The following is a 26,175-nucleotide window of genomic DNA, read 5'->3' as shown; positions in this document are numbered from 1 at the left end:
AATGTAACTCGAGCGAAATTTGCAAATATTCGCAAATATAGTTGGATTCGCTGAGAGTTCTTCAGATTTTTCCAATCGTGAGAATTCAATTTAAGCATTTTCGAGTCGATGTTCACATTACGATTTTGTGAGGGATACACTCTGTATCGTGTGTGATGTGAATTATTGTCGCGAGTGAACTACGTGTGATCGATAGTACACAGTATCGAATGTTAAACGTCGACTGGCCCCTAATTGCTCATCTGAATAAAATGACCGAATTTAATTTGGAAAAATCGAATTTCTCCCAATGTAAATTTCCAGCTCGGTCACATTCGACGAGATAAATCAAGTTTCAAAGCGCGTTCATGTGAAATTCGTGGAATGTCGATAAAAAAGCCAAGCAAAAATAATCTTAATATCGCCTCTCTCTCTCGTTTAATAAAATTGATTGTTCGTATAAATATACTTATTAAATCGAAATTATTGTGACAAAGATATACTATATAAATATATATATGTAAATACATATACATATATGTAAATATATAGTTTCTATCTCTGCCAGTCTTTTCGTCTATTTTTTATACGATCTGTTGAATGCTACAATAAATGTGCAATGAATGTCATTATTCGCGAGATGAAATAAAACTGTTGCGGTGAAAATTCTCCGCTCTTATTGCCGAAAGTCAGATTGTCCCGAAGCGATGTCGCTGGTATTGTACATCTCGGAAGATACGTCACATCTGAACGAATCAAAATACATCCAAAGTTCCTTGTACTACTTGTAGTATCCACGTTTATATCAGTTTTTTTTTGTTTTCTCGAAGACCAACACCCTCCACACTGATTAATATAATTGACTCTTATTCTTAGAACTGAAATTCGCTATACATATAGATAATCGATCTGTGTACTTTCGTTTTTTATAACTTCATTTTTTCTCTCGCATTCTCATTTGCTGCATCTCATTCTTTCTCTTTTATCATGTACACACACATACACTCACACAAACATACATTCTTATTCGCCTTCTTGCACTTTTTCGATATTTGTATATCTTTTCTGCTCTCTTAGGGGATCTCATTCTAGGTATGTAATAAAATTATTTCTCTCTTTCTTTCTTTCTATTTTTCTCTCGTGATCTAGAACGAGTTCGCGAACTCTTGGTACAACTTTCGCCTATTCTTTGAATATTAGCGAAACGAGATTCCGCGGGGCGAAAAAGATTCGTCATAAAACTCGTGAAAAGTCACCGGTCCCTTCAATCGATTCGCTCGTTCCTATTTTGAGCCTTCTAATCCTATTATGGGATAACTTCGTTATGCCAGTCTCCCTGATGGATGTCATACCCTGAAATCAGGGATTAATTAAAGAATCGCAGTTAAAACATCTTTCCTCCACGGACGTAAGTCCCGCGGGAAAAAAAAATTACGCAGCGTTACATAATAATTCTTCTTGCTCACGAAAAAGTGCGAGGTTTGACGAGATTCTCGAAGAGTTATTATATTGAATTCGAATTCTTATTTTTTTGTCGCTGTATTTAGAGTTAAATCCAATTCGATAGAGAGTTATATTTTTTTTTAATATAAAAATTAAATCTCATCTTTTAATACGAGATAAAATCCAAATTTAGCATCACAACTTGTATATAATAAAAATATAAATTTAAAATGAATAATTCCTAATATGAGCAGTCATTATTAATACATTAAAATTATAGATTTTCCAATGTTTTCTTCTCTTGAAAATTTTATTATATATATTTATGATTATAATAAAAATCTTTAGATTGATAAAAAAAGAAGAAAATTCTGGAAAATTTAACTTCGAAATATTAATTATGACTATTCATTGTAACATATTAGAAATTAAATGGTATTAGAAAAAATATATATATATATTTCTTGTTATATTCTATTTTCATTTCAAACCAATTTTCTATCATTTTTTTCAAATTAGTTGCGAAAATTGAATTACAGACGATTGATGATTTAAGATTTAAATCATCTTAATTTGTGACGATTTTTTTCTTGCTAAATAATTATTTGTATCAGAGAATTACGTCATACATTTTTTAATGTCTAATTCACAATTTCGATCCGTAATATTGCCACATTTGCTTTTATTATTTTATTTGTATTAAATTTTTATTTATGAGCACTGTAACTTCAAACTCTTGTTTTCCAATAGCTAGCATTATACGAGTATCCTCATACTTGAAGAATTTGATAAATAAAGAACGAAAGAAAGCGGCGATAACATCATGAGTTAATGATCAATCTTAAGGATGAATCATGCAAAATGAGCGAATTATACAAACTCACTTTGGTTCAAATATCAATAGATAAATGATACCAATTAGACACACAGCGCAGAGAATATATCTATGAGATATGGAAGCGTATTTTTTCTTAATTACATATTCATTTTATCTATCTCAGGACATATAAGTACAATTTAATTGGAGATTATGAAAAATTTCTTCACAAATATCGATGAAGACAATATGAATCTTGCGTCGCCGTGTAAAGAGAATTATAACATTATTATGATCACTTTGAACACAAATTAATGTGTATATTATAATACATCATCTCAAAAGTTTAGTGTGAAAAAGTGTTTACTTAATCTCTCACTCGGAAAACGAAGATTATTCATCTAAGTACGTTTATAAGTATAAATATTTACTAATTTGCACTTAAATTTGCTAATTAAATGTTTGTTAAATATGAAACACCTCAATGATAGTATTTCTTTTACTGACGCCTCTTCTTTCGATAATTTATGGAGCATAAGATGGTTTATAGAAAATATATTTTAAAATAAATTACAATCATTTTTATTTTCCTTCCGATTTATTTAATTATATATTTTATTTTGTAAGAATTTGTTATAAGAAATAACTTTTTTTTCTTACTTTTATGAGTAGTCATTGATTTCAATAGAATTGTAATTCAGAGAAAATTCAAATTTTCGTTATTTCATTTAAAAATCAAAAATTTTCTCCATAAACCATCGTATAACGTTTCATAAATAATTAAATCTCAGGATATATGATAACTAAGAGACAAAATATATGTATAAGCGTACAATAATTTCAGAGAACAGCACCTATTTGCGATTTGATTGAAATGATATGTGCACCATGTTTGAGGACGATAATAATTACGGCACCAACGACTAATACGCACCATCCGCTTACATTGATATGAAATGTAATAATATAATCACAATGAGTAATAAACTAACATAGTTGCTATTATATGTTATCGATACGAACGATTTAATAATAGTAATAAAAATTCTTTTGTTATTCAATATGCATTCGTACTCGCTCTTTGACTGCCTATTCTCTAAAAAAATATATAATATCATGGCCAACGAAGGGATTAAGAGCCGAGTCGATCTTATACTTATGTGGAGGAACCATTCATCGAATATTAAAATAAAACAATAGAGATATCACACGGAGAAATATTAAATCTGTTCTTTTTACATTTTAGTAAAAAATTAACTTTCTCATAATTCTTGTAAGAGAATTCTGTAACTATTATTCACATTAATTAAGTAAAAGTTATTGGAAAAAAACTTGCCTTTCTTCCATATATTAGTACATATACATATAAATAAAATAAAAGAAAGTATGTCTACAAATCCTCAATATCAAATACTTTTCCGAAATAAAAGATATTCAGATGGGAAACAATAAAAGCAATTGAAAAAATTGAATGTAAGAGAATAGGGAAGAGCAGAGGAAGTTCATTACTTATCACATATCAATTTATATATTTACAGTGTTAATTACAACAAATAGACAATAGAAATGGAAACAAAGAAAAGAAATAATAGGAGCAGATAGAGTAGAATTTATAGCTTGTTTTTCAGGGAGAGGTTTAAAATAAAAGATAGGAAAAAACATGCAGAGATGCGATGAATGAACATACAGGGTGGTGTATATTGACTTACTATATTGAATATTTGGAAATCGAATTACAATATCATGCATGTGTATATATATGTATATAATTTATAAAAGTCGAGAATCCTCGATCGAGAAATCGGCTTCATTACCAATTTTCTTATTGCATATACGAATAATTTCTTAGAAAATTATTTGAAAAAAGATAAATGTGTCTTGAGGTAAATAATGGGAAAAGATTCTACTTCTTCGTCTATTACATAATATTTAATTAAGTCAAGTCATGTGTTTTTCATGAATATGTTCTGTTATATCTTTTAAAGGGTATAATTTAAAAAGATATTCAACGTTTATATGAACATTTAATTTAAAATTTAATGATAGATGTAATTTGACATTGAAAAAATTCTTGTCGCTCAAAGCTGTGAGAGAAAAATTAATTTTTGAGATTATGAACACATTTCAATAGTAAAGCCAACTAATCTTATGATGGTAGCCGGCTACATTTCGCAATTAATCTGCGAATACGACAGGGATTACTGTGCGAGTATTTCCCTTATCAGATTTTGCTCGTACCCGGATCATTAAAATTATTCCCTCGCATTTTGCAAAATGCTGACCGAACTACCCTTTTGATCAGAGATGAAATTCAAGGAATCTTCGTCTGTAAATCAACGCGCCTTTGAATTTCTATCTCACTTCAATCTGCCTCTTTCTCTTCAAACGATATCAGAATTGCTCTTTTCCTTTCAGTATATTTCGATATAGCGTTTTCTTCTGATTTATATTACTAAAAACGAATTTTGACTGAAGAAAATTTTCGTGAATACCAAAGACCTAATTAAAAGATCTAATTTGTCATAGAAATTGATTGCTTTAAAAAAGAAACAAGTCAATATTTTTTGTACATAACAGTATTATGATTGTAGAAAAATTAATTCTTTATATAAAACTAAATTTTAGTTTTGTTCAGTAAATTGAAATTCAAATGCCATGTACAAAAAAAACATACAATAAAATTACAATTGAAAACGATACGGAGAAATGAAATATGTATACTTTTGGTATACTTTCTATGCAAATTTCAAATTTTTACACCATGGAGGAATTGAAAGAAATTGTATAAGATATAAAGAGAAATTGTATCGATAGTGAACATGATTTTTCTCCCACTATAAAATTTGAATTTTTTTATGTCGATCGCCGATAAAAGTCCTATTCATCCGTATAAATAAATAAATACTATAACTGAAAAAGAGGATAAAGAAAAATTGATTTTACTTGCGTACTCTTTCAATATCGATGGAAATGAAATATTAAATATCTTTTCCGTTCACATCGAAAAATATCAGAATTCGCTCTTAGTGCCTCTTTCATTTTGTAAGAAATGAGAATTTAGTTGCTAATATAACCTGATTGTGAAATACTCAATCTGATTGTGAAGTATTCTTTCTGATCTCATCCGCAGCTTTGGAATCGACTTGAACTTTTCTTTTAATAATGTGAGAATTTTGCTTTATTTTTCCGCTATGAGCAACGATGTTCGATAAAAGAAATATTGAAGTCGAGCAACAAAAATAAATCAAATATCGTAATAATTTGATATGTGTGAGATGCATGGTAACATATTTTAAAAATCGAAAGCGGTGAAGAGTCGTATCTAAATTTTAAATCACTGTTACTATAAAATATATGGCATTTATTCTTTTAAGATTGAAAATGTAATATTCTTGCTTATGTAATTAAAAAAATATTTACATAGTACTAAATCTTTGAACATAACAAATACTTTTGTTACTAATTATGCTACCATATTTCATACTATAATAATTACATTTTAACGTAATTATTTTAATGTATTATTATTTCATTGTTATTATTTTATAGATATATAAGTAAAATAATAAAATACTATTTTATTTTTATTCAATATATTAATAATACATAAATTTATATGACGAGTGCTAATTTTAAAGTTGAATGTATTTGAAGCAGATGCTTGACCGATTTTTTCGTCTCTTGACCGAGATAGTTGTCAGATCCAGGAATTGATATATTCGAGCATACATTTTTTTTCCTCGTGATTGCATTCGATAGCCATCCATTAGAGCATCAGTGCATCTCGAAAAATCACAAACGTTTCATTCGCAGGACGTTGCTTGGAAAGCGACGTTTAGTATTGCGACTGTAACGTCAATTTAATTTCCGTAGCCATTCAATATTCCCTTTTTCGTATGATTGTTCAGCTTTTCGGTGATGCATCAGTTTCTAGAGTAGGTACTGATGCGCCACGAAAGTTTTATACAGGTCGATCGCGTATCTTTTCGGGTCTTTTGTAAAATGTTAATCAAATTCATATCTTAAAAATTTTATTAGGTGTTGGAATTAATTCGTAGCGTTTTACAAGTGATGGAAAGTACTTTCATTAATGTATTTTTTAATGCTCATGTGAAATAAATAACATTCTTTCATTAAAAAACGCTACAAATTAATTCCAACACCTAATAGTTAAATTTAGTTAAAAATTAATAAAGTAATAATAAATTATTGACTAATTTAAATGAATGGTAATATATATTAGGTTATTTAAAAAGTATCCGCGGTTTTTTGTTCAATTTTTGAATGAAAAAACCGCGGATACTTTTTAAATGACCCAATATTATATCTTTGTATGATTTTCGATCGAGGTATGACGATATCTGTGGATATCGAACATATTAATTTCTTAACCCATGATTTTTGTACAAACATTCAAAACTGTTCGTGTTTTGTTTATAATCGGCATGCATTATCCAAGCAGACATAACAATATATCCATTGTAATTCGATTCCTGGCTTGTCGTGCGCAGTTAACTTCTGATTTGTGGCCTACAACTTTCGACGGAACATGATTGGATTCTGCGCGTTGATATAAATCGTAAATCCTAGAAACGAATTTTCGCAGTGGCGGATTTTCGATGGTGAAAACTTCCTTCCGACTCGATAACTCGTTGACGATCGTTCCCCGATAAAGAAAAATCGCCCCGTCAACTCGTCGTGAAGCTCAGGCTTTCTCGTCGAGTTCACCGCTTATCCCCACAATCGAAATTTTTACAAAGCACGCGCGATCACCTCTAAGCTAGCAATAGAACATATCCGCCAGTTTTTATTGATATTCCAAGCAAAACGAGGTCTAAAAATTGTTCAGAAAATATCGGATCGTTTAACGATGCGACATTCTTATCGCCATCGAATCGATTAAGCGTTGAGGGCGTTAATTACTTACGCCTGTGGATCACGCGATTTTTAATTATCATAGTTAACAACGTTTTGAGCAAGTTTCGTGTCGAAAATTTGATATACTGTACTTTCGAGACCGGATGTGAATTATGGAATACATATGAATAATATTCGTGGTACAAACACGATTCTTTTCTTTTCATTAAATTATTAAAAGTAATGTAAAGTATATAATATACATATTTGTATATTTATAACATTTTTCAATAACAATCTAGAGTATCCTTTTTCATTGATCATTATCTTTTTCGCGAAACTTTGCATGTTGACCTTATTTATATTAAGAATAACGAAAGCACATTTGCTGTTAATAGAATAATACATATAATAGTATAATATTAACAATAAAAAACGGTGTAACTATTCATCAAAGTAAGTTTCTAAGTACATGGTCACCATCGTTAACCATGTACTTGACAAAGCCCGTGGTTCAACATGCATCCAAAATCCACATACAGCCTCATGTACTCTATCCCCAACTGTTTACATATGCAGCCGGAGAACCTCCCTATAGCTTCTAGTTTCGGCAGTGCTAATAGCTCACCGAATATCTTACCTCCTTGGAAGGACGCAGAGTGCTTATGAAGCGTGAAGGAAGGTTCAGAATGTAAGAAAGCTGGCAGACAGGAGGATGTTAAAGATGTTGAGAAACAAAAGGGATGCAGACCGATAGATGAAAAGACTCAGAAAGAGAGAAAGAGAGATAGAGAAGAACAGAAAGATTATGTGTTTTCGTGCATTTGAGTGAGTGAGCTAGAAAAAGAGGAAAGAGAAGAGAAGGAGAGATAGAGGAAAAGGAGAAGAAGAAATAGAAGGCGAGAGAAAAACTGTTCCCTCCCTTCTCCCCTGGAACACATTGAAGCCAAAATCCGTCGATCAAAATCGACGACGTGGCAAGTGTCTGAAGTAAACAACAAGCAGCTCCATCAGATGTATTATAAATTACGCGAGGCAATTTTTCCAGGAGAGGCAGGGCGCGAGACCGGGCGAGTCGGATCTCGCTAATGGCAGTTGGCTCCCTGTTATATTTTTGTCTCGTACAAAAAGTTCACGTGGAAAATTACACATGCGAATATGGGACGCTGTCACGTATGGCGGGCCTCGACTGAAACGTTGAGCAGAATTGAGCAAAATAGATAGCATTACATTTAATCACTCAGATTTTTTTTCGAGTCTTCAATTAAAACTTTGAGACAAATTTGATTTTATTTTTAGAAGAAAATTTAATGTTCAGTTTAATGTGCACAAATGTAATGTACAGTTGCACTTGAATCATCATGGAATTAAAAGAAGATACATGGAAGAAGAAATGTAGCTAAATTTTTATTGAGCATCTTTGATGCTGAGAGTAACATAAATTAAACAACATGCTATTTAATTTATGAAGTTAAATACAAATTCTTTGTATTAATTAAATAAAACATAAACTCAATTAGCCATCTTTGCCGATGCTAAATACAGTGTCAGTTAAAATAGCGAATGTAGATTTAAGGTTTATTATACTATCCTTACGATTGCTTTCAGTAAAAGTCAAGCAGAGTTCTAGAATACATTTATCAAAACATTGGTTGTTTACCCATTTCTGCTTCGTTCAACATGGCGGAAGAGGATACCACGGGATCGCAGCGCCATTACTTTTGAAACTCCTAAGATCGTACGTAACTTCGCGAAGTATAATAAATACGTTTTGCATATATTTACAAGCGTCCATAGAATTACAGCTGCAACTGTAGCAATTTTATGAGACAGAAAATTTTCGGAAAATAATGAATTCTCGATTTCCGCGCATTATATTAAATCCTAAATAACAATTAATAAATAAAGAATAAATATGCCTATTCTTTATTTATTATTGTGGATTATAATGCATTTACATTTTCTCTTATTTGTTCCATTACCAGGTAAATAATAGAATAAATAATGTAAATTTACTGCGCATTATTTTAGAAAGAAAGATAGAATACAACACTAGGTCGTGCAACATAAAAAAAAATCATGTTTCCTTGTATCTACCGAGAAATTTGCAATGTTAAATTTCCTCTGGGATTTGCGACAATAATATCATAAAATTATTATATGAAGCTTCCCGCAAACTTCCGCTGTCTAATACATATAGTTTCGTTGAAATTTCTCGTAGCTCGAAACTTATATATTTTTTAATATGAAAAAGTTGGAAAAAATTGACACACGAATATGTATCGGTTTAATTGGTATTAACTTTTTACAATTGGCTAAGTCTATAATAATATTAAAAAAGAAGAGATCTTTTTAATAGTCTAAATATAGGATGCTCTATGTCAAATTCGTCCAGAAATGAGCGCTTTCAACAAGAAATCGAGAATTCATCATGCAACCGGTAACAAAGCTACGCATTTCCTGCCTCGTAACCATTTAATTCCATTTCCCGTGCATCCTCATCGCGATGAACTTTGATCAGTCGAAGCTACCATTAACACTCCTGACGAGTAGAGTGTTGTCACATGACGTCCGGACGTTTCGTGTCGACTATGAGAGACTCACTTTCTTGCACGATACAAATGAATTAGGCCAAGTCTAACGGCGCGTGTTAACGTGAAAATCGCATTTCCCTGATCACGAGGAACACTCTAACGGAGCCATAGAGTCCTCAGACTCGATGTGTCCACCATCCAACACACATTCGTTTTTTTTTCTCAGGAAGAGAAGGACAGACGATACTCCAGTATTGATAATTCTTCCGATCTCTTCTCGAGACAATCAGCACCGGGAGAGAAAGCACGAATTCTCCTCTTTGTTCCCTTCCCCTCTTTCAATTTTTACGCGCGATACCTTCTCTTTACGCATCACAAGTACATTAGAATTTCACGGATCACAAGACTGCGTCAGGCACACAAGATCCGCGCGGTCACCCGCGTTGACAATCCTGGTGACCCGAAGTCATAGGATCGAATCGCGAGCCGTCGCGGAGCTAAACGCGACCCTCTGTCATCATGAACACCTGCACGCTTCCGGCGCGCGATGTATCGCCGCCGGGACGCGTTGCGTCGTCGCGTTGCTAACCCACAACGTCGACGTCGTCGTTGGGACGACGTTCGTTGCCGCAATCAGCAGCCGATCCGCCTCAGCGCCAAATTCGCTCCGACTGTTCGTCGAGGCAGGCCAGCTGGTGATCAACTCTCGCCAGCCGGGCACGCTGGTCAGGTAGGCTAGAAGGAGTAGTATGAGGCACCCACCTAGGCACCCGCTGCCTCCGGCCTCGAAGGCGGCACAACCGCTCGTCTGGTTCTCCGTTGTTGGCCTCTGCACCTCTGGATGTGAGACTCGATCCATCTTTCGGCTGCCTGTCCACGGATCGCCCTCGGTATCCACAGTATTGTGCCGGACGTCCGAAGGTGCGTTGTTGACTTCTTCATGGACCACTGGCGGCAGCGGCTTGTCCTTGTCTAGCTCGTCGTCCACTTCCACTGAGGCATCCGTGCCGAAGAACACAAGCTTCCACTCCTCCAGAGTGTCTAGAACAACAACCCCATCTATGTTAGCACGATTCTAATAATACAATAAACGATTTTGTTGAAGTGTCTAAAAATTTAACTAAATACAGATTTGAAAATAATTATAAACAGTATTAAGAATCTTTGTTTTAGATCGCATATGTGAGAAACACAATTAATACTAGAAAAATGCTTATTACAGTCGAAGTTGGATCTTCATTGTTTTAAATAATTCAATCTTGAATTACTAATATACACTATATATATACTTGCATATATACCGTATTGTAGTTTTTTTAAAACTGCGTGCCGAATTGTTTTTCCGGACTATAAACGCAATTAAAACTATTTTAGTAATCGCGAATTAAATTGACAAGCAATTCAATAATTTGATGCTACCATCAAGCATCATATTATAAAGATGTTAATATGAAATTGTTAATAAATTTAGAGTAATTTTAATTGCAATTCTAAAAAGACTACAATATGGTATATATGTAAGTACATATATATAATGTATATTAGTAATTCAAGATTGAATTATTTAAAGCAACAAAGATCCAGCTTTAATCGTAATATGCATTGTTTTAGTATTGATTGTAAAAATAATTATGTATAATTTCAAACATGATGATCAACGCTGCCAAAATATTTTGACATTCTAACAAGTTTCAACGTCAGTGATTATTTTGATATTTCAAAAATTATTTTCAAATTTGCATCTAGCTAAATTTTTAGTTACTTCAGCAAAGCCGTCCTCTCCGTGTAGTTATAACTAGTTCATATGAGTGCGAAACACTTCGCGAAGATGATTCACATAGAAATTTAAAGCATTGGAGACAGAAAAAGGTTACGGAAAAGATATAGCACATAAAAAAAAGTAGAAAAGAAATTGAAATAATTGTCAAAATTTAATGCCAAAACTATTCTTCTGCAAAATTCTTCTTTCTATTTAATATTTGAAAATACTTCTGCCTCTAATACTCTTTAAATAATTGTAATTTTTTTGACAAACATGTAATATATACATATGCAATTAATGTAAAATTTAAAAAATCCAAGCGTGCCACAGTTTTATCTTTGCTCTGTAAGCGAAGAATGAACTAAGAATAACGTACTTGTCTCCTATAATAATTACACAATAATAACTACTGCCTACTGTCATCTTTACATTAAGTACATACATGCACGATTACAATCAACCCTGATAGATTTTACGTATCGTGGTATACGTACCGTGGATTTCTGAGAATAGAAACGAAAGCTCACAGACCTCGCAGCACCATTTTCATGAGCGAGGTTCTGATGGAAACGGAATTTAAATTATCTCCAGATAATATAAAAATATTAATACTTTAATAACGTCTTATGTATATAATAACGTGAAAGTGTATATTTTTTTAAGACACAAACCTTATGAAATATTCATGTTAATAAATCATCACAGAGCAGCAAAATTATAATTATCGAACGTATCTACGTACTAATTTTTCATCTGCCTGTTGAATAACGTGCTTTTCACTTTCTCGCAAATTATTCCGCGACCTTGCTCGCAAATATAACGTAAGATATTGTATTTCGCAGAGAAGTGAAGGCGGTAAAATGGAAGGTTTTGCGAAGTAGACGAGACGCAAGCGAGACAGCGGAAGGAGTGGCGGAGACGTCGTCGGCGCCGTCCAGGAAATTAATAAAGCGTCGGGACACCGTGGGGAAAATTTCGTCCTAAGCTGACTCGCGGGAACAATGTTCGCGATAGAAGGGAAATGCATGCGGGGGAGGAAGAGTCAAGACTTGATTAAATTAGAGTTAAAAATAACCGAGTAATCAGCGACGACTCTCCGCGCACATTCACTCAGCGCAATGTGTACGTCGGAATTAAATGCAAAGTGCTTTGCAACGAGAGAATAGTAAAAACTCGTGGACGATTATCGTTTTTACTTCGGGTAAGATACATCTGCAAGTTCCTTGTGCTGCGGGCAAAACGAAAAAGCTAGCTAAATGGAAGCTAATTTTAAATATCATGTTCTTCTCAGCCAGGTATTAAGAGCTCAGAAAATTATTTCATACTCAACCACTGGTTTCAACCATGTTACAATTTAACAAGATTTGCATATTAATAAAAAAATAAATTTAAAGAATTAATTGAAGATAAAGCATCATGCTTGGTTATCGATAATAAACATAAATTCGAATATATTGTTCTCGAAATATTTATTATTTCCTACTTCATTTACGATGAAACGTACGTTCATTCCTTAAGAAATAAATTAATTTTTTTAGACGTTCATATTAATTTATATCTTGTTTATGTACACAGCACAGTAAAGTTAAAACGTACATATATAGCTTCAGATGAAATCAATCCCGTGGGAAAAGCTAAATTTCACAAGCGGAGAGTTGTGACGGGATACCAGAAATCAAAGCGGCGGAAAAGCGGATCCAATTTATCGTGACGAGACTGCTCTCGTGTGTGCTTTTTTGGCTGGCAACCGTAAACTACCGGCTGCCAGCTATAATAAAGTAATCGTTAAAATGTTCGCTGTTACGAGTACGCTAGGTAACTGTAAAGTGACAAGCGTCGCGACGCTTGGACAGCTCCCTCGCTTTTACCAGAAGTATCGAGAAAATAACTTGCAACCGAGGGTTGGTGGAAATAAGCGGGAGGATGATGAGAGAGAAACAAAAAAATGTCAAAAGTCGATTGGGACGATGTGGCAGGCTATTCGTAAGACAATGGAAATATAAGGGCATTGTGCTCGATAGGTCGTTAGCGCGTACTATTGGAGGAGAGAAATCTCCAATAATAATGCCTTGAGAGCGGGAACCATTTTGCGGAGTAAGCGAGTGAAAAAATTTCCAATCATGGAGGAAATTATTTAGCAGCGATGATGGACGAGAAGAGTCGCTCGGTCTCCACCATGATGGGGTTCGTTTCGCTCTCGTCGGCTTTTCCATTTCATGGCACGCATTAGCGGTTTTCAGTGCCGTTCGCGTCGTCGCGTTTCACTGAATTTTGAGTGATTTGCGGTTACGCGGTGATCTAGAATTCGAGAATTTGAAAAGGAGATAACAAGCGCAACGCGCAATCATGAACACCATTTGTGAAATTTACGAATTTTCGTTATTACTTTAAAATATAAAAAAATTTTCAGAGTTAGCAAGTAACGTGATATTTGTAACGCCGTTACTTTGTTGATCGTTTACTTTGTTATAATAACGATTTTAATAACATAGTGAATTTTTTACGACGGTAATACTAACAGAGTTAGAAAAGTCAATTGTTACTTGTAATGGGTTGAAAAAGTCATACGTTACTAAAAAAAAAAAAAAACTCCTAATTTGTAACGCATTACTTTTTACTCGTTACTTGTTACTTTTTTCAATAAGTAATGTATAATGATGACAAGTTACTTTTCAAAGTGATTTTTTTAATCTTAGCACAACCTTAACATTTAATTAATTAGCGTTGCCGTCATAAAAAATTGCAACATCGTCATCAAATTGTTTACTATAAAAATGACAAAGTAATTGAAAAGTAACGTTTACCAATCCCGAAAATTTTCATATTATTAATATGTTTAAATTAAGGTATATGATAATAATATCAAAACGATGGTACAAAACAAATAAAATATAACAAAATATGAAGTTTTTATTATTTATATATGAAAAAAAATATATTTTCTTAATATATTATCTCTTTCAGTTATTTTTTTTTATGATAAATAGAGCAACAAATACAAAAATATTAATAGAATATCTAAAATATGGAATATCTAACATAATTATTAACTCATATTATATTATATATACTTCTCGCGAGCAGAATGCACAATTTTCTAGTGCAGAAGACAATGGTCTGCATACGGAGTATGAGAATAATAGGATACAAGGCGATACATGCCGGCAATACATTAGATAACCGACGCATACTGATGCGGTCGAGGCTGCATATGAAGCTCATCGATAACTAAGTCATTGAAAGTTTTGTGATTGAAGGCTATAGCGCCCTCGATAAGTTTTCCTATTATCGAGCCTGCCGTTCACGCAAGAGGCTTCGAGTGTAACAACAGGAAGGAAAGCGACGCAGAAAGCGTCAACATGATGAAAAATCCGACACTTGACACAAAGAGTGACAAAACTATCCAAAATATTAAAATACTACTTATAGTTACAAAGGAGCTTCCTGAAAGTTCGATGGATGCGATGGCAAATAGCTTACGATGTAAGAATAGATATTTTATAAAATATAAAAACATAGTACATCGAACAATTTTCTTAAATACAACTTAGAAATAATTTATAAGTAATTACACAAAAAGCTGGCAATTCTCTCAGCAAAAGCTCAGCAAGTAAAACCTATTAAGTGCAGTAATACAAGCAAAATTTGTTTAAAATAAAAAAATATTTGTATGTATTCTTATTCGTGCATACATTAATCATGCAAATATATAATTTATTTAATAAAATTTTACTTACAGCATTATCTAGATTCTAGAACCATCTAACAAGAACTAAAGATAATACTTTATACGAAATATCATACAAGATATTTTGTATAAAACATTCCGACAAAAATGTCACAGACAAGATAAAGTTTTGCAAAAAACATCGAGGACTCTCATTTCAGAAAGAAGAGTATTATGCAAAAGAGAGTTCCATCGTACTTACAATAAAAGGTATATAAGAATCATGTGAAATATTTTAAATTTAAATAAAAAAAAAACATGAATAATGGGAAATAAGCTTGTCTACAGTGTTGCATATTAATAGCCGGGAATAATGTATCTATGTACACAAACAAAAGTAACGGTGATTACGGTGTGGTCGCAATCAGCGAAACAGCTAACACAAAAGAGAAAATACGAAAACCAAATTCCAGCGGATCCGTTTAATCTTCGGGGCTTTGCGCACGATGCATCTCTACTTTCCACACTTCACGTGGGTGCGCGAGCGGATGCGTGGAAGTGAATGGGAAACGATCGGAAGCTGTGCGAAACGACCTTCTTTGTTGTCCCGCGGTTTAAAATACCGCCGTTGGGAACACAATAGAGTAGATAGATTGACGTTATTAGTCACCGCGATTACTGTGTGCGCGACACTACATTTTTTCGTAGACATTTTAATCAAGTAAATAATGCAAATGATTATATTTTGATTATGTAGATAAATGATATTTATTCATTTTTAATTCGGTTATCGAGTATGTAGAACGTACTTTTTACTTATGTTATTTTAAAATAATAACAATATTTCTTAACTAATTGTGTGAAATAGTAACAGCGGGAAAGTGCTCGTATTTTATTGCAATTAAATAGATTTTATTTCTACATTTATTTTAATTAAATTCAAATTCAAATTCTATTTTCTGCGCTGCTGCAGATTTTATTTCAATAATTAATTTAATTCAATTAAAATTCAAATTAATCGACTTTGTAAAAATCTAATGATACTTTCGCGCGAATATAATAACTTCCGATCGTTGCCATTAAGCAACCGACGCATTCGCCGTTTCTCATTCGTTAGGTACCCTTGTCCAGTTGCAGATTCCTTGGGTCAAATTGCTCGTCCTGCAGCAGGTCGAGTCCTTTGGCCCTTGTGGCATGCTGACCGGTACCGCGAGCTCCACCGTAAACTGGATAAAGCTGTTGAATCTTGGGATACTGTTGAAATACCGCCGGGACTTTGTTAGTGGCCGCCTTTGCCGGTGGTTCCAACAAGATCAGTCCCCGCTGAAGAGGCGAGGCGGTAACCACGTCGATGATCTTCTGTGTAATAATCTGTTTACTTGTCGTGGTAGTCTGCGCCTTTGTTGTCGCAACGGCCTGAGTCACGGTGCTGGTAACTGGGCTGGGTGTACTTCTCCCACGTGGTCTCGACGTGATCAAACGCATGTCACCGGCTACGTTGTTGGACCCTCTATTGATTCCGGTGAGACCCCGAAGAGTCTGAACGGTGGGTTTGGGATTCGGTCGATTGGCCGACTTGCCGTTCTTGTACTGACCGCGGGCCTTTCCCTTCCTCTGGGACTGAATCTGAGCGTTCATTACGTAGGGCGGGCTCATACTGCCGGACTTATCGGATTTGTGCTGCGTCTGCTTGCCTTTCGCCAGGGTGTTCTGATTCTTCGGGATGGTCTCGCGTGGCTTGACGAACGGTCGTCTCGGTATACTCATACCAGCCGGATTGTAAAGAGCGTATTCGGTCCGATCGGGCAGCGTTGCGGTACCGTAGAAAATCAACGCCCATTCGTGCAGAGTAGCGCGTCCTGATCCGTATGCGTCCGTGAATGCAGCGAAAAGAAAGCGGATATCATGGTTAAAGAGAGACAGGAATACAATGCTTATTGGCGCTTTGAACGACGCAGTAAATAATAATACGGTATGTCAAAAATTAACCGAGGTTGAAAGATTAGATGTTGGTCAGAAGTTCGATAAAGTTGTAATACGCGTGATCCTCAACGGGCCTTCTCACTAACTTCCTCTTAAACCAGCTTCCTTTAAGAGGAAGTTAACGAGAACGTCAGAGAATTATCCCTCTTGGAAATCCCTATTCGATGGCACAGCAGCTTTCAAGGTTTGCAAGATACGTCCACGGAATACTTGTGACAGTATAAACACTGGATACATAGTTCAACACTGTCTCGAATATTCCTGCGACCCTCGCGTCTTTAGCATACAATTCGCTATAATGTATGTGGATGTGCTCTACAGCGATATAGGTCGACGATGCATAAGCACATAAGGAAGTTTACGTAGCCATCGGCCTTGATGAGCCGACACGGAAGCAGTTCAAAGTGGCTTAACGCTTGCATCGGCTGCTTTCGTTGCTCCGTGACCTCGCTGCTATTTGCCGTTAAGGATAAGTAGGATAGCTTGCGAGAGAGGACTCCGCAGCTCGAATCTGGCAATTATCCGTCTCTGAGGATAATGCAGCTTCTTAGGCGATTGCACGCGAATGGGTCTTATGTAAGAGCTCTCTCTCTCGTTGCGTCCCAGACAGGAAGCTATGAGAATGCGGTGGATCCCGAAGGATCTCGCGGAGCTGAACACCAACTCGGCATCGGATCGCAGGATGCGCGTGCAATGCTAGACATGTCTGAGCCATTCCGTCCGGATGTTACGCGTATGAATCGGTTAATCCTTTATCATACGGTTTACAATTGATTGAGGAGTAATGAAAATCGTGAGAATATCATGGATAATCGTAGCGTTTTGAATTAAATTTCTTGTATACGATATTTTTTCCCGTACAAGTCAGAAATAGATGTTAATACCAGCGAACTTCTTGCGAGCATTTTCGGCTGGAAGATGCAACTGACAGGGAACTTGGTAACCGTGACCTTATGAAGGCGTTACTAAGGCGCTTGGAAACTATTGTTATGGCGAACAAGGTAGAATTCTATTTGAAATTTAAATCGACCGAAGGACATCTTCGAATGCAGGAGCTAATGCCAGTATAATCTACAAAGCGCTTTGTCTTTGACGTTTAAGTCTAAGATTTCGCGTAATGGTGTTTGAACGAATGCCAGTTAAATGTATTCCATATATTTCAAATAACAATTGAAAGAAATCCTATTAAAAAAAATTAAAAAGAGCTTAATGAGAATTTAATATTATTAAGTATATTAAAATGTTCTTAAAATGTGTATTTATCAACTAATTTGATTAGTCATTTCGTCAAGTATAATTTAATTAACAAAATTAATCTTTCTATATTAAAAGGATTCAGATTTGGCATTTTTATAATGGAAAATGCATACTTTTTTGCATTGAAAAATTACATAAGTCCAATTAATTTTAAGCGGCTTTTAGATTTTGTTATAACTTAAAAAAATTATATTAAGATGGTAAATGCAGTTTTTCTAATGTTAAAAGTCTAATTTTAATTAATATTTATTTCATTAAAAATTACTTAAAAACTAAATTATTCAACAATTAATTCGGATTAGAGTTTCATCTAATTAAATAATTTAATAATTTTTCAGTTAATTTAATTGGTAACTAGTTATAGCGATGAAAAATTATGACATATTAAATACAGTCTCAATTATTGATCCAATTAACTACAGCGTTCATCAAACGATTGTTAATCAAACATTCTTCATTGATTATGCAATAACGCGAAGATGTAATCCACTTACCGAGGTATCGACCCTCATTGTGAATTTCTAATTTCCAGGTTCCATGCGGCCTCTCTCCCCACGTATGCACTGACATGAATGGCCATTGGCTGAAACCAGCCTTCGAGATGTCGTGCGGCCTTTTAGCGAGAAGAGTGCTCTTCGTGCCTTGAGGAGACGTTAGTTGTATCTGAAGATCTCCTCGTCTCGCTGCCATCAGCGATACTTTCGCCTGCGACAAGCGTATCATTATGCCATTATCACCAATCACGTATATTTTTCACTACCAATATTTACAATTTTCTACACATCTTTGTGCAAAAACTTTCAAATTGGTATAATAATATTTTATTAATAACTTTATGTATGTAATAATTTTGCGACATTTTATTAATAACTCTTTAATAACTGTCTAATTCTGCTAGTTAAATAAGCCAAAAAAAGAAAATAAATGGGAATGGGTAGATTTTATGAGATAATTTCGCGCTGTGTAACTAATAATTTTATAAGAGTAATTAACTTAATTCATTTAGTTTCTTCAACACGAGATTTAAACCGGATCTAGTAATTACATTTCGTCGGCAGAAGCAGTCATTAATGTACTTTAAGTTAATTTCCTGAGGATTAAATAACTATTTAGCATAAATTACAGTTTGCCTTAGTTTTTCATAGACAGTATAAAATGATGACAAACAAATTAGTTTATTCAAATGAAAAGTAAATAAAATTCTACTACTTCAACGTCAGCTGGCGAAACATTTTGTTCTCGAAATGTAGTCCGAGTTTGTACTTCTCATAGCCGACATGAAATCCGCTAATTAGTGATGTCACTTGTGAATGACATGCTCAACTTACCTGAACATGCTCGAGGAAATTAACGCCGCTGCAATCCTTGACATGTAAGTCGAGGACCAATTGGCTCTTTGGTGGTATTGTCCTATACGAAAAAAATCAGGTTAAGTATCAAGCCGTGCGCATACAATTTTATTGCAGATATTTTTAAGTGGATATACCCATTTGTTGTTTAAATCATTGCTCGAGTAATTCGGTCAATTGCGCATTACTTGTTAAATACTTTTAGAACCCCCGAGTTGTGCTACTTCTCGAAAGCGCCTTTAGTAGTAACTTATTAATATTTTTGTAGTAAGATATAACTTGATATTATTATTTTATTTTACATTTTTTAATGAAAATAATTTCTTTTAATGTTAGCATATTAATATATATATAAAAGAATAATATACAAAACATCAATAACAATTTTTTCTGAAGAGTAGGATAAAAAGAACACAATTGTGTTATATTCGTTTTCAAACATTGAATATTATTCTAAAATAACAAATATTATATCGCATTAATAATTCTCTATTGTTCGTTCATTAAGAGCACGAAATTTTCAGGATTATTATGTAGAAAGAATAGAACTACAGCTTTTATGTTTAATAGTTTTAGAGGAGTGCAGCTTCAAAATGATTACATTTTATGTTATGTAAACGCTCGTTCAACGCAACGTGCAATTTGTTCTCATTCATTACAACCCTTGACAATGTAAATGACGCATTACACGTGATTTCCAGTGCAATTTCATACAAGTAAAGTCCGCTTGATAGTAGCCGACATGCTTGGACGAATCTGTAATCTGCGAGAGACATGTTCGTTCCCTCAAGGGGCAGATAGCGATCTATAGTATCTATATGGTTGAATCAAATTCCAATTTCTCTCACCTTCAAGTATTTTTCTTAAAGCCGATGATTCTTTGTATAATGTTTTTTTTCTTCGTATATTAATAATAAATTCTCTTTTCAAGGTTTTGCCTTGAAAAAAGAACTTTCAAAATTCTTATTATTTATTTAATAGGATAACTTTCAAGCATAACTTGAGAGCACTTACCTGCCTGTATGAGGCGCCGATACTTCGCATCTGTGTTGCTCCGGGACGGTCCTCCATCTTCTCGCTAAGCGTACCATGGCAGTGGCGTCCATCAGCCCGTAACCGAAGCTGTGGCTCACTGTTAAACAGAAATCGGATTGAAACAATTTTTATCTGATTTCTTTATTAATAAATTTTATTATCTAGATTAAAATTTTATATTTATTCACTAAATGAATCTGACAGATTGGTTAAAATATTCTGATAGAAACAATAAATATTAATATTATAATATTACAATATTATTATATTATAATATTACACATAAACAATTATAATATTGTTATATTTACTCTGTAAAAAATTAAAACTTTTGTCATTCAATTTTACTATCTAACCAATAACTTATTCCTCTTTCAAAAAATCATGTGCGTTTAATCTTTAAGAAATGTTTTCTCTCTATCAAGAATAAATTGATGATTATTCACCATTTCTACCGACGCCGTTGACTACCCAATCTGGTGCTTGCAGGTTCGCAGGTTTAGCTGTTCTAACTACGATGTGTTGCATATCCCTCCAGGTAAGATCTCTATTTGCTTCCAAAGCAAGGGCGCAAATGCCGGCTGCTAGCGGCGCCGATGCGGAGGTGCCGGTATGGCTATTGGTACAGTGATGATGTAGATCCGTAGTGACGACTTGCTTCTCGCCAGTAGAACCCGAGCTGTATGTGGTGGCGAGAGTAGACGAGCATGCCTCGCTATACCAAGGCACAAGGCCATTCTCTGTCGCACTACTGATCGACAGCGTCCAGATACTATTGGTATAGCCGTCACAATTGCAGTTATCATGGTCCCGGCCGCCGTTCCCGGACGCCCACACGAAGATCGAACCCTTACCGTTGCGACCCTAACGATGTTGGAGTAAAGTTCTTTTAATTCACTAATGAAAGAAGCTACTATATATATATATATATATGTGTGTGTGTGTGTGTGTGTGTGTGTGTGTGTGTGTGTGTGTGTGTGTGTGTGTGTGTATTATGTTTATAATAATTCAGTTTCTTACAATATTTAAAACAATCATATCTAGAAATATAATAGTTAGAAGACTACCATAATATGCGCTTAAACAAATTTAGGCAGCCACAAGTATTTGTGCTTAAAGTAGATCAGCAACATTTATAAAATGTTTAAGAAGTTAGTCTCTTTGTTAAAACCGTTTAAAATTACTTTAATTCTCGTACGATAAAAGTATCATATCGTATCATAAAAGTCAAGTAACATTTGGATGGATGACCGTTTGGAGAAACAGCTGTAAAGTCAAAAATTTCCTTCCCCAATTATACTTTTTTTTTTTATTATTATTTTGTCATGTGTATTTAGAAATGTGTGATATTAATTAATAAAATTTATTTTAGTAATAAAATTGGATTAATTCTATATAAAAAAATATTTTACTGGGGTAAAAAAACGTTTTAAAATGATTTTATATAGTGATTTTATATAATGGTTTTAATTAATTGTTATTTTTAACGTTTTTCCTATATGGACACTTATAACGTTACTCAATATTACGGAAAAATGTTTTTTCAATAGTTTCTCAACGCTTTTGTTCTCTACTTGGAATCTGGATTTACTACAGATAATATTCTAGACGCGGCGGTTGACTTTTTACTGGTACTTGACTTTAAGATGTTCAAAACGCTTAAGGCGCTTTAGAAGTTTGAGACACTTTGCATGTTAAAGCTGCTTTCTGCGCCCGTAGACACACAATAGTAGATGATTCGGAGTGAAACCATTGTTGAGAAGTCGATGAGTGTTTAGCGTTAATGGTCTCCGTAAGGTCGAGGCTGAATTGTGTGCCTTAAGCTCTCATAACGAGAAACACTCCTATATTTTGCATGCAGCCCCATTCAAAGATTAAAAGGAGAATTTTGGCAATTGAGTTTCTAATCTTTGGTAAGATCACATGCAAAGGGATGATTGATTCATATAATGCGTGCCTGGTTACTTGGAATAGATTCTAAGAATTTTTCAAGAAATTAATTTCAAGTTAATTACTATTGCGAACAATTGCAGTAGACTCTGCAGTTCAAATATCGATTCGCTATCTCATTATATATGCAGATTTTATCATTATGTTAAATCACGAATCTTTCTTTTGTGAATACATCAGAATCTGTGTAATACTTTTTGCGGTATAGGTATATTGTGAGGTATTTTGCCTAGTTTTATAATAGATATATTCTTTATCAAGCCTGTAGGTGTGTAGATCCAGCTCGTGATAAGACCAACCGTCCGAAGGTACACTAGGCGTGACCACGAACTCTGAACTCTCTTTGAGGTTCGACGTTAACTAATTCAGCAATATAGTGTTCGAGCCTTTGATCAGTAAAGCTATTTGATCGTAAAGTGATAAGGTATCCGCCTGACTGTACCAGACAGCCAAATTCGATCTGTATAATTGTTAACTGATTATATTGAAATGTCGATTTATAATTGTATATTGAAATTATTATTATTATATAATTCCATTTATACTAAATTAATAGTTTAAACTTCGAAATGCGAAGGTTATAATAAAAAATTAAGATAAAGTAAATTAGCACTATAAAAATATCTCATTCTTTATTCGATCTATTTGCTAAAAAAAAATTGTTTTATCTGATTCAATATAGTCAAATAAAATTGCAAACATAAAAGATCAAGATGTGTATGAGTTAATTTAATGATAACTCAAACATGCATATATCTCACGCAATTCCATTGGGCATGAACGAATTCTATAGTTACATTTCTATCGACTATAAAGGGTGAGATTACCGAATTTGATAACAGACCCCAAGGAGAAGCTCTAAGCGTCCATATGTATCTACCTTTGTCGAATATAAGATAGTGTATACATAATATGATACAAAGGGAAGTTAGTTAGATATACATAACGATGCGCAAAGCTAAATAGTTGTTGGAACAACGAAATGGCTTGTTAGTATTATATCCATTTGGTGGATATGAAGTAAACTTAGTACATCTTTTAAAATAGACTATTATTTAAAGATATAAAAATACTGTAATAAAAATATTATGTCGATAATATTATATATATTACACGAATTTCTATTATATCACATTATATATTGTAATATGTTATCTAATGTTAAAATATCATATTACATATAGATTTCGATTATAACGTCTCTAAAAGCAAATCATAACTTAAAAAGTAAATATTTAACTCTTAAATATGCCACTGGGGATCCAAAAGACCCTTTTTCAGTCGTATATATATTTTATAATCCCCCGCTGTAAATCGAATTTCTGGCTTTATTTACCGTTAGTTTAGATCTCCAACTACCAGTTGAAAAGTTCGCGGCAAGTTGGTCTCTGTATAGCAATCGAACAGGAACAACGCACTTCGAGACGGGGTACAAAATATATATTATTTACGTTGTGGAAAGTGAAAATCGAAGCTATTTTTTTATTCACGTTTTTATGTAAATTTCATCATTTTGAATTGTAAATATTAGTATGCGCGCTATAAAATTTTCTTAATGTTGTAATTATAACTTTTTCATGAATAATTAGATGAGGTATAATTTCTAGGGATAGTAAACCGGATCGTAAAATTACCGGATACCGGATATCCGAACAGAAGATGTAACATTAGATATCCGATATTCGTTCAAATATACGAAAAGACGATTTCTTCGAGTTGGATATCCATTTTCCGGAGAAAATGGCTTCCAAAAAAAAAAAATCCTTTAAAGAAAAAGATTGTAATTTTTCAACAATGTATAACATATTACAGAATCATAAATATGCATAGTTGTTTTTAGAACATTTGTATATATAACAAAGAAAAAATCAACAATTTAATGATATACCGGATATTTTCCGGATATCCGATGCATCCTAATAATTTGCTTTCATACTACAGGCCGATATGCGACCGCGTTTACTTTTGCGTCGAATGTTCTGGGTTAGAATAAAATCAATGTTTACATGTTTTTGTATTTTTTATAATATTGTTACATACTTTTGTATTATGTGGCTAAAAATACTTTTTTCATAACTTTACGATCTAATATGTTATATAAAAGTTCATACACATTTACATTAATGCAATATAAATTTAATTTTAAATTAACAAAATTAAAATTTAAAAACATAAAAGATATTTTCGACTTCTAAATTTTTTTCTATTTAATTTCGTTTTTAGCCATAAAATGTTTCGTTGTGTATTAACAATTGATTCCGGATAATACAGATGTTGATTTTTAATTCAAGTATGCAAAAAAAAGATATCATTAGATAAAAGTAATTTGGTGACCATTTAATTTGCTACCTAGAAATAATTTAAGCGTTATTTATTTTATTACTTATTGATCCTATTTATAAACATTCACCGAATATAGGTCACATCTACACGAGAATGTTTTCATATAATTTTGAAAAACAAAGAAACTATTGAAGCAATAATTATAATTTTATTTTTAATTTGCGAGTAATATGCATTTTATACCAATTTCAGAAATTTACTTAATATTATTGGTTTTTAAGTAATAGAATTATATAATAATTCCTTGCTTATTCAACGAGATTTTCTGCTTGCTCTTTCCACTTTTCACATATTTTTATCATAATTCATTTTAAATATAAATAGAACTTTATACATGGCAATTTATATACATATATTGTCTAGATTATTACGCGCATTTTTTATGAGTTTCGACGAAAATGCACCTGTATACTATTTCTTGCGCAATGTATGTATATGTTTCACTCGATAGTTATCATATATTTCAACGAACTTTGTATCGACCTTACTGACATTTGCATATGATTTATATATAGTTACGCTGCTGGCAGTGAGTTTAAAATGGTAATATGTGTTAGCGCAACTCAAGCCGGTCGCTTAAAAGCACCCAATTAGAAACTTTCTGAGGGCTGACCTCTCAAGCGAGTCTATTAAACCAGGATCTAACTGAAGGAGTTCTTCCTATTCTCACTAATCGAATTACATCTGTCATGGTTCCAGCGACAATTTTGTCGATATCGAAGAAAGTCAATCATTGATTATGCGGACTTTGATCAACATAGTGTGTAGCAATCCGAAAAAAATTAATAACACATTACATCTTTCGGCACTTTTGTAACTTCAAACAGTTAATATTTTATTTTGCTATAAGAAGCCAATATATAGAGAGCGCTTTTAATGAGTCATAATTATGCAATTTGTATAATTTTTAAGCTGTTTAAAGAATTTATCACGTGTTTTATTTTCAAATAAATTTCGCGGGAAATATAATTTCGAAAAGATTAAAAAAAAATACAAAACTTTTGATAATGACCAACAATCAATTAACAAGATGTTTGAATAATGATAATTTAATTATAATTAATACATAAATGTAAATTCCTCCAACTCACAGAATCTTCTTCAGTATATAAATACAATAAATTCAATATAAATAATACAAATAAAAATAAAATAAAAATATTAAGTTCTACAGTCTAACATATCGATGTGACAATAAT

The 26,175-nt window shown here is 33.3% G+C and overlaps 2 protein-coding genes across 33 annotated transcripts in view; one reads left to right on the top strand and one right to left on the bottom strand.

The window, feature by feature from the left end:
* The window catches only part of LOC105146636 (uncharacterized), a 512,872-nt gene extending 493,648 nt beyond the window's left edge, over positions 1 to 19,224 (top strand). For all 28 annotated transcript variants that reach the window (XM_087412801.1, XM_087412804.1, XM_087412803.1 and 25 more), the window contains one exon: positions 18,832 to 19,224. The gene's annotated coding sequence lies outside the window, so the exon portion shown is untranslated. The remainder of the gene's footprint in view (positions 1 to 18,831) is intronic.
* LOC105149511 (furin-like protease 1) overlaps positions 1 to 26,175 on the bottom strand; it is a 255,160-nt gene that overhangs the window by 9,749 nt on the left and 219,236 nt on the right. For 4 of the 5 annotated variants that reach the window (XM_087412782.1, XM_011061965.2, XM_087412780.1 and 1 more), the window contains exons 7-12: positions 21,130 to 21,547; positions 20,663 to 20,780; positions 19,628 to 19,709; positions 18,794 to 19,004; positions 16,181 to 16,918; positions 10,393 to 10,671 (exon numbers count right to left, since the gene is read on the bottom strand). In XM_087412782.1, the coding sequence (XP_087268908.1) occupies positions 10,393 to 10,671; positions 16,181 to 16,918; positions 18,794 to 19,004; positions 19,628 to 19,709; positions 20,663 to 20,780; positions 21,130 to 21,547 (1,846 nt within the window). The remainder of the gene's footprint in view (positions 1 to 10,392; positions 10,672 to 16,180; positions 16,919 to 18,793; positions 19,005 to 19,627; positions 19,710 to 20,662; positions 20,781 to 21,129; positions 21,548 to 26,175) is intronic. The other variant, XM_011061963.2, reaches the window with a different exon arrangement.

This window comes from Acromyrmex echinatior, chromosome 13 (assembly GCF_024713525.1).
Source record: "Acromyrmex echinatior isolate Ae372 chromosome 13, ASM2471352v2, whole genome shotgun sequence".
NCBI lineage: Eukaryota > Metazoa > Arthropoda > Insecta > Hymenoptera > Formicidae > Acromyrmex > Acromyrmex echinatior.
The sequence above is the reverse complement of the archived record's forward strand: the minus strand, read 5'-3'. Positions and strand labels throughout refer to the sequence as shown.